The 10100-nt window shown below is 33.2% G+C and overlaps 1 protein-coding gene across 2 annotated transcripts in view; it reads right to left on the bottom strand.

The window, feature by feature from the left end:
* Positions 1-209: 209 nt before the first annotated feature.
* The window catches only part of Slc30a9 (solute carrier family 30 member 9), a 96043-nt gene continuing 86152 nt past the window's right edge, over positions 210-10100 (bottom strand). For both annotated transcript variants that reach the window (XM_013356254.4, XM_005319948.5), the window contains one exon: positions 210-1659. In XM_013356254.4, the coding sequence (XP_013211708.2) occupies positions 1615-1659 (45 nt within the window). In that variant the 3' untranslated portion in view covers positions 210-1614. The remainder of the gene's footprint in view (positions 1660-10100) is intronic.

Here is a 10100-nt window from a genome sequence, read left to right as displayed (position 1 = left end):
GCTGAGAACTGAACCAAGGGCCTTATGCATGCTGGGCAAGCACTTGACTACTGAGCTACATCCCCAGCTCAACAATTTTATATATTAAAAATAAAACTGAATTGTTACCTTATTTAAAATGTAGAGCATTACCAAAAGAAGTACAATGTCAATTCTCACAATCTTCCAGTAAATGACAATACTAGATTAAAAATTACCAAAACAAACCCTTTAGTCAAAGATTTATTTTTTGTTTCCAGGATTACAATTTGCTATAATTTATAAACTTCCATATTAGCTTTAAGACCCTGACCTCACACAGGTAGTTAGGTCTGGAGGTCTCACTCAGCAAAGATCAGTAGCCACCATTCTGGCATGAAAATGCTCACTGTTACCTGGACATTTTAAAGTGCATATGACTTGTTTTGATGGAGACAGCTGTAGTTTTTCACTAAAATTTTTAATTACTTGAATTACATGTTTTCTTCACTTTGATACTTTATGGTCATTAGAAAACTATTTACTTACAATAATATGTTATAGCCCAATATATTATGCTGAATGCCCACTTGTAACTGCAAGAAACTCACAGATACACTGACGACTACCATATGATACAAAATCATGACATAAGTTTCAGTGTAAGAGATTTACTTCTCTCTCAAAGCAAGAAATATCCCACAGTTCAAATTTACATAAGTAGTGCCTCCATTTAAATAAATTAAAAATGAAATGCTGTCCTGTCTGTAAAATTATAAATATTTCTAGTTCATTTTGCAGAATATTAAAATGCTTATAAATGCATTATCTCCCAGAAAATAAACATTACAGTACTGAAGCCAGTTTATCCCCCCCCCAATAAAGAAAGAAAGAAAAAAAGAGAGAGAGAAAAGAAAAGAAATAACCATTACACTGGCCTATGGAAATGTTTAGGATTACTTTATATCTCTTAACTTTAGAAAAATTAAACCAAATAAGGGAAAAAAAGAGAAATGAGAAATTTTTACAAAACGGTAACTTCTATGATATAAAAGAGTACTGAAATGTCTTCATTTAATTCAGTAATAACTAAACCACTTCTGGAATGAATATCTGGATAAAGAGTATAGGTTAGGAAAGAAGGACTCTTCTCAATGCTCAGGTCAAAATAACAAGGTGCGTAGAAAGAAGTAATTTCTACATTGTATTAGGAAAGACAGACTTTGAAAAAGAGTGACTGTTTATAAACCTTGAACCAAATTTAGCCAGAATAGTCAAGATTGGCAGATTTTGATGGAGTAAAATCTTCAGTAGGAACAAAATTAAAAGTTATAATCCTATGGATACTACTTATTTTTTTACCAATGTGAAGAAAGGAAACATGATTGCAAGGTATAATACACACTGACAGGCTAAAATGAAATTATGAACAACTGAAATAACCAAAATGTCCCCTACTGAAGCACAAAAAACATGATTAGAAGAAAGAAGTTTTAGTTCTGTGGCCTGTTCAATTGCTCTTTACATAAAATATTTCCTCTGTCTTGAAAAAGGAAATGGCTTCTGAATGGCGCTGACTCCTTTAGTATGGGAAGAAGCAGGAAAACATGCTTTGTAGAATGGCTTGACAAGCTCATTTCCAAGACCCCATCAAGGTTAAAGTATCTCCAAATCTACATGCCGAACTTCAGGATTTCGTTTCTGGAAAGAAAAATTATCACGTTATTCAGTAAAATAAAACCTCTATTTTAAAAAAAATTTCTTTTGATCACTAGAGCTACTGGAAACATTTGATCAAACTATTTTACTATAGCATACTAACCAGAGAAATATTTGCATAAGAAAAAAGTCGAAGAGGTGAACAGACACACTACAAACAGTACAGTAAATGGTTCTACCACCCTGAGTCTGTTCATGTCTTAAGAAATGCAAAATGCTTTAAGGATCTTGTATGTGCCAAGCATTGCCAAAGCATTAGAAATATGCTCTCTTTTGTGATAAAAACAAAAATCACTGCAAAACAATTGTAATAAGAAACAATGAATTCATAACCACTCATTTGATGGATGTCAATAACAATCCGTTTAGTCTTGGGACAGGTACTATGCTAGAAAGTGAAGCTATGATAATTAAATAAGACTGATATTGACCCTAATGGACTTAGGTCAGCCATGAAGATAAGTGAAGCAATTCTCACCTATGATATAAAGTATTACAGAATAACATTTAATGTTTAGTGAGCACTTATTCATTTCAAGTACTGTGCTACAGGTTTTATGTACAGATGTGTGTATTCTAAAATCCTTATCATAACATTATTATTATTTCCATTTTATGCCTAGAAAAATTGAAGTTTGAAGAAATTAACTAATGTAAGGTCAAAATCTTAGTAAATGATAGAATGGGGATAGATTTCAAGCCTTAATACAGTCTCCTAACTATTACAGTATACTAAACACTAGGAATAAAAATGAGAGTCCCGTTATTTTTGCTCATGAAATCCAGAAAGATTTAACTGAAGACATAATAATCTAAGTTAGACACATATGTGGTAAGTCTTCCAGAGAGATGAGTAAGAGTGTTTGGGTAGGAAAATAAAATTGTATGAGCAAAGGAAGAGAGCCCAGAAAGTAGATTGTGGCACTATGGTGGAGTTGGCACAGAGACTACAAGAAGGGCTAAAAAGACAGGCAGCAATCAGATTGTTAAATTTTACCATATGCTAGATTAAGGAATTTCAATTCTATAACAAAAAATAGTATTTGTATTCAATAAACTTATGTTTAGTAAGGGGTCTAGATAAGTAAGCAGGCAAGTTAATACTCTGCTACTACAGAGTAAAGTAAAGGTTTAGGCTTCTTTTTACTAAGGGTATATAAAGGAAGGACATATCTAACTCTATTTGGGGGATAATGTCCCCCAATTAGATTAGAAGATGTTCAGGAGTATACAAAAGGAGTATATAAAAGCTATACCCAGCAAAGAGGAAATAAATAATGTTAAATCAGGAGAAGCAGTATAAGACTTACATAGAAATATGGCATATAAACAAAAAGAAATACTACAAATATTAAAAACAGCCATCTCAGAGAGTAGAATTAAGGAATAAGCAGAATGAGGCAGGTGATTCTGATCTTTGTTACAAGCTTCTCTGTTCTGTGTGACTATGAACTTTGTGCATTATTTGATAAAAACTGTAAAACTAAATTAACGGGAAAAAAAACTGTTCTAAGTCATTCCAATGATCAGTCAAGATTAATAACATCTAGTTTAAAAACTAATATCCTGGGGCCACGTGTATTACTTATCCTAAAGGAATTAAGTTATAAAAACTGAAGTCTGGTGTTAACATTAGAGTTTAGCTCTGCCACAGCATTTTATTAATTGTACACAAGAGGGCTGGAATTGTGGCTCAGTGGTAGAGCACTTGCCTAGCATGTGTAAGGCACTGGGTTCGATTCTCAGCACCACATAAAATAAATAAAGGTCCACTAACAACTAATAAAACACTTAAAAAAAAACTGTACCCAAGAATTTTTCTTGTAACTAAGTTTTGTTCAAGTGTGCCTGGGGGTAATTTCTTCTTGGATCCTAGGGTGAGAGTGGTCAGGGCTACCCAAACATAGAGAACAGTTTTGTTCTCAATTTTTTTTTTACCTGACACTATTCCGTCTCCAGAACTTCTTAAATAGAATAAAAAATTTTTATTTTTTTCTCTTAAAAAAAAAGAAACCCTTACCTATCCCAGTATGACATCAAATATTTAGATGTTCTTGAGAAATATGGTATTATTCTATCTAAAATCACTGTGATAAAAAAATCTTATCTCAAGGAAAAGAACCCCCAAAGTTAATTTTCTCTAATTTTTAAAATAAGGTTTCAGATAGAAAACTAACAACATTTGTAAAAAATATGTGCACAATGCAAAATGTATGCACACACATTTGCTGAATGAATGCATAAAAGAAAAAGTATTAATATCCTGAAAATTTAATGTTTACTTTATAACAAGACATCACGGGCATAATAGAAACTGGTATTTGTTACACAGAACTAAAGAATCAATAATTAGTGCCCCACTTAAAATTTTCATTCTTTTATTCAATAAATACTTTTGGAATTACTATGTCTCACGTACTGCTCAATGTGAACTGGACCATTTTACTGATCACAGACAGATTTTATTTCAACAACTCATACAGAGATAAAAACCAAATCGTGTGATTTTACTTGCAACGCTGAAGTCAGGAAAATGCCATTAGGAGAATGCAACTAGAAGAGCACAGATAAAGAGCAGAGCATTTAACTGAAACATTACTTAAAGGAATTTACAAATGTTATGGCAGTCTCCCACTGAATTAATTCCAATGGAATTGTTTCATCTCCCTTGCAGGAAAAAAAAAAATCATTTCAAATATAAAAAACTTCATGAAGGGATGGGAAGACAGGTCAACCCCCACACTAAAACATAAAGGTAGAACAAAAGGAAAAAAATTAAAACAGATGGTTCAAAAAACTTCAAAATAATATTTTAAAAATAGATACTTTTTACAATTTTATAAAAATTTTGTAACTTCCACTTTATAGTATCAGAATTTATAATTAGATTTTATTATTTTTAATATCTTTATATAAAATTAGGCAAGTTCTAGAATTTAAAACATTTTTTTAGTATTAAATGTACACAAAATCTTTTATTTATATGTGGTGCTGAGGAACAAACCCAGTACCTCATGGATGCCAGGCAAATGCTCTACCACTGAGCCACAACCCAAGCCCCAAGTTAGAATTTTAAGCCAAAAATATCACCTATTCTAAAACTCAATGAAATTACTCAAGAGATGGCTAATGGCTATGCAGAATTATAGTATTAAAAAGAAGCATTACTAAAGTTCAAACATTGAGCTTCAGTTGTCCCGTTTCCATGGAGTCAAAACAAGGAAAGTAACTATTAATTAGTAATTTGTTAATTATTCAATAACATTAAGTAATTCAACAGTAATTACAAACTAAAATTAGAAGGACACCATAGATATTTAAAAATGAGAGACTATTCAATATATAAAATTTCAGTTTTTGAAAGAAAATCAGTTTATTTTCACGAGTAGAAAAAATTCTATTCATGTACTCCTTTTTTTTGGTTTGGGACTGCAACTATGAAGAACTTTCCTCTGACTTAAGATTAATCATGCTGTTATCTTAGTCAAAGATGGTTCCACCTGAACATGCAGGTTAAACTTAGCTCTTTGACTTAAAAGACTAATATAATTCCTTTTTTTTTTTTTTTTGGCAGTACTGGGGAATGAAAGACTTATATAATTCAAATACGCTAGTAAAAATTTAATAGAATTTAATTAAACAACAAAGTTAGCTAAACAAACAATAATCTTTATCTTGCTATGATTAAGAGTAAATAACACCTGAGAATGAACAATTTGTAATTATTCTTAAATATGACTTTTGATTTATTGTTTTAAAGTATAACAAATAAAGATTTAGTTCATTATTTTCCTTGCCAAGTAACTAAAACTGAAGAACAAAGTGTTATTCTTTTTTGTGTTACCCTGCTCAATATAATCATCACCTCACATTTTATAGAGAACAATGGTTCTCGAGGTCCAAGCATTATTGGGAGTCATGAGACCTTTGCAGGGGCACTCTAAAGTTAAAACTTTTCATAGTAAATAATACATAACTAAGATGCTGCTATTTCCTATGATGGCATAAAAACAATGGTAGGTAAAACCACTGGCACCTTTGCACAGTTCAAGGCAAATGGAACTGTATTAGTTGTTAATGTGTTCCTTTACTGCCACATACTCAAGGGGAAAAAAAGCCACTCATAAACTAGTAATACCCCTCATAAACTAGTAAAATGTATCAATTTTATTAAACTTCACTACACAGTCCACTTTTAAAAATACTGTAAACTTCACTACACAGTCCACTTTTAAAAATACTGTGATACAGGGCTGGGGTTGTGACTCAGTAGTAGAGTGCTTGCCTCGCATGTGTGTGAGGCACTGGGTTCAGTCCTCAGCACATTAAAAAAATTTTTAAAAAAATACTGTGACAAAATGGAGAAGTATATTTCATCAAAGGAAACAATAAATAATGTGAAGAGAGTGACCACAGAATGGGAGAACATATTTACTACATGCACATCAGACAGAGCACTGATCTCTAGGATATATAAAGAACTTGAAAACATTAACACCAAAAAAATAAATAACTCAATCAATAAATGGGCTAAGGAACTGAACAGACACTTCTCAGAAGAAGATATACAACCAATCAACAAATATATGAAAAAATGTTCAACTTCTCTAGTTATTACAGAAATGCAAATCATCTCCCTCCAGTCAGAGTAACAATTATCAAGAATACAAGCAACATTAAGTGTTGGCGAGGATGTGGAGAAAAAGGTACACTCATACATTGCTGGTGGCACTGCAAATTGGTGCAACCATTATAGAAAGCAGTATGGAGATTTCTTAGAAAACTAGGAATGAAACTACCATTTGAACCAGCCATCCCACTTCTCAATCTATACCCAAAGGACTTAAAATCAGCATACTATTGTGACACAGCCACATCAATGTTCATAGTAGCTCAATTCACAAATAGCTAAACTGTGGAACCAACCTTGATGCCCTTCAACAGATGAATAGATTAAGAAACTGTGGCACATAATCACAATGGAATATTACTCAGCATTTAAAGAAAATAAAATTATGGCATTTGCAGGATGGAACTGGGAGAATATCATGCTATGTGATGTAAGCCAATCCCAAAAACCAAAGGCTGAATGTTCTCTCTAATAAGTGAATGCTGATCCATAATGTGGGGGGAAAGGAGTGTGGGGAGAATGGAGGAACTTTGATTGGGCAAAGGGGAGGGAGGGAAAGGACAGGAACGATGGTGGAATGAGTTGAACATCATTACCCTAAGTACATGTATGACTGCACATGTGGTATGACTCTTACATCACATACAACCAGAAAAATGAAAAGTTGTGCTCCATTTGTGTACAATGAATCAAAATGCATTCTGTTATCATGTATAACTAATTAGAACAACAACAAAAAAGCAGTCTACTACTCCTGGGATTTTATTCATTAGCATCTCAGAAAGACTGCCTGTGTATGTACACATGTATATTTTTGTGCATATGAAACTGTGAGTGGGGAAAGTGCAGAGAAGACATTCCTAACACCTCAAAAGGTACTCATACACTTCACTTGTATGAGGCTGCTTATTTATTAACAGATTTAAGCCCAAAATGAGCAAAAAAAAAATTGAGAAGTATAAAGCCCTACATCATACTGAGGTATAATATCACAAGAAAGTACTCCTGTGATTGCTTGAGTTGTGAACTGAATAAACTGATTTTTAAAAAATAACATGAACACCATTCAAAGGATCTGCATAAGTCAGTATACCAATTTATGCTATAGAATCATGCACAGGTAAAAGATACATTCAGAATACAAAGACAGACTGATAGATATTAGCATAGCAATGCATACTAGAGAATTAATCTTACCTAAAAAAATAACTGTTTTTTTTTTTTTTCCTTTCAATCATTGGGAGATGGTTTCTAAACCCATGAAATGTCCTAAGAGTGTCTTTGTTTATCTGGAGAGTGTTGGCCATTTTGTAGTTTTGGTTCCACAGTTACCTACTACTTCTGGTAGAGTAGAGGTCAAAGGGTTCACTCAAGCAGTCAACCATGGTCCTCAATGAAACCTATAGACATCAAGTCTCACGAGCTTCCCTAGTTGGCAACACTCCATGCTACCATTACATTCCACTGCCAGGAAACATGACTCAACAGGAAAGGGACAACTGAAGCTCCAACTTTTGGAACTTTCCTGGCTCTCTATCCTATGTCCTTCTTCCCTTGCCTAATTTTAATATGTATTCTTTCCCTACATTAAACCCTGACAATGGGGATGGGGATGTAAATCAGGGATAGAGCGTTTGCTAAGCATATGACAGGCCATGGATTCTATCCCTAGTACAACTACTACCATCACCACCACCACAATGAACCCCATAACTATGAGAATTACACCATTCAATGAGTTCTGGGAGTCCTTCAAGTGAATTATCAGACCTTTGGGTAGTCCTGGCACTCTCAAAACTCACAATTGGAATTTGGAAGCAAGGGCAGTCTTTATAGACAGTGCCCCCTAACTGCACAAGTAACTTGTGAGAAGTTCACCGATAAGATTTGTTGCCAGATATGGATACAGCATCAAAAGATAATATTCCAGTTGTGTTAAGAGACTGTAAGAATATTCCTGCCTTTTCTTCATGTTCTTCAACCAAAATAATCAAATCACTACACATTAAATGCAGAGGCAGATATGGAACTCTATCTTCTACTGGTAGGTATAAGGGAATTTTTAAAAAAATGTAAAATAATATCACTCCTTTAACTATTTTTCTTCCCATTTTGGAAAAATTATTTTTCATTAAAATATTATATATAGTAACATGCTTATATAGAGAGGAATGGATAAATATTATTAAATTTCTCAGTTTTATGTGTGATTTGAAAATATCAGTAACTATAATTCAAACAAATAAAAGATATTGGGTTCTCAATAATTTTTAAGAATAAAAAGAGTCCTAGGACCAAAATATTTGAGAAATGCTCATTTAAAAACTTCTAAAATTATGTCAGGTAACTTTGTAAACTATAATGCCAACAATATTAACAAAGTCTTCTTTACTATTAATGTAATCAGATATCTAAATTCACAAAGATAGTAAAGCAGAGTAGTTTTTTTTTCCTTCAGTTTTTTAACAAAACTAAAGAATGGTCAACATCAACTGAAGAAAATGCACTGCCTTCACCAACTATATTATATATTAAAGGTCATTTACAAGTGTTTATGCACTGTGAACAAATAGAACTCAAATGTCAATAAATGGCAATTTAAGAACAGAGACATTTTTAAAGGCAACCTGATCAGATAGTTCAGCAACACAACTAAAATCTCCAAATTAATACAAATAAACATCAAATAAATCAGGTGGACTAAAATCAAGGTGTCTGTATATTTCTTAAAATATTTTTTAATTGTAGATGGAAACAATACCTTTATTTTATTTTTTTATGAAGTGCTGAGGCTCGAACCCAGTGCCTCACACATGCTAGGCACACATGCTCTACCAAGGAGCCACAACCTCAATCCCTATATGTGTAAATTTTTGTTTTGTTTTGTTTTTTGGTGGTGCTGGGGATTGAACCCAGGGTCTTGGGCATGTGAGGCAAGCACCCTATCAATTGAGTTATATCCCTAGTCCTGCCTAAATGTGTATTTTTAAGGTCATATTTTATTTGTTTTAACTTTTGATCACATTCAAAAGTTTCCCTTTTATCTTTCTTTAGGAACTTTCAAAATGCTTATTTAAAAAGAAACAAAAAACTTGGTAGAGTGCTTGCCTTGCATGTATAAGGCCCTGGGTTTGATCCCCAGCACCAAAAAAGGAAAGAAAGAAAGAAAGAAAAAGAAACAAAAACCCTTTTGCTATTTTAGAAACTAAGCAAACAGAACAGTGGTTAGAAATACAGTTTTTGGAACTGAATAACAGGTTCAAATCATAATTCCCCTACTTTCTCAGGTCAGTTATCCAACTTGTCTAACCTAATCATTTTGCCTATAAATAGCTAACCATTATGGGGTTTCTGGGAGTTTAAGAGTGTGCATGTACAAGATCATGGCATTTGCAGGTAAATGGATGGCATTAGAGCAGATTATGCTAAGTGAAATTAGCCAATCCCTAAAAAACAAATGCCGAATGTCTTCTCTGATATAAGGGGGGTGACTCAAAATGGGATAGGGAGGAAGAGCATGAGAAGAAGACTACCAGTAAATAGGGAAGAGAGGTGGGAGGAAAAAAGAGGGAGAAAGGGAGTTGCATGGAAGATGGAAGGAGAACCTCATTGTTATACAGAATACATATATGATGTTGTAATGAGAAAAAGAAAAAAAAAGTGTGTCACATTAGATTGGATAGAGAGAAAGGATGGGAGAGGAGGGGAGGAGTAGGGAGGATAGGAAGGGCAGCAGAATAGAATAGACAATATGATTGATGTATGTACATTCCATGTATGTATTATATGTCAA

This window comes from Ictidomys tridecemlineatus, chromosome 9 (assembly GCF_052094955.1).
Source record: "Ictidomys tridecemlineatus isolate mIctTri1 chromosome 9, mIctTri1.hap1, whole genome shotgun sequence".
NCBI classification, from domain to species: domain Eukaryota; kingdom Metazoa; phylum Chordata; class Mammalia; order Rodentia; family Sciuridae; genus Ictidomys; species Ictidomys tridecemlineatus.
The sequence above is the reverse complement of the archived record's forward strand: the minus strand, read 5'-3'. Positions and strand labels throughout refer to the sequence as shown.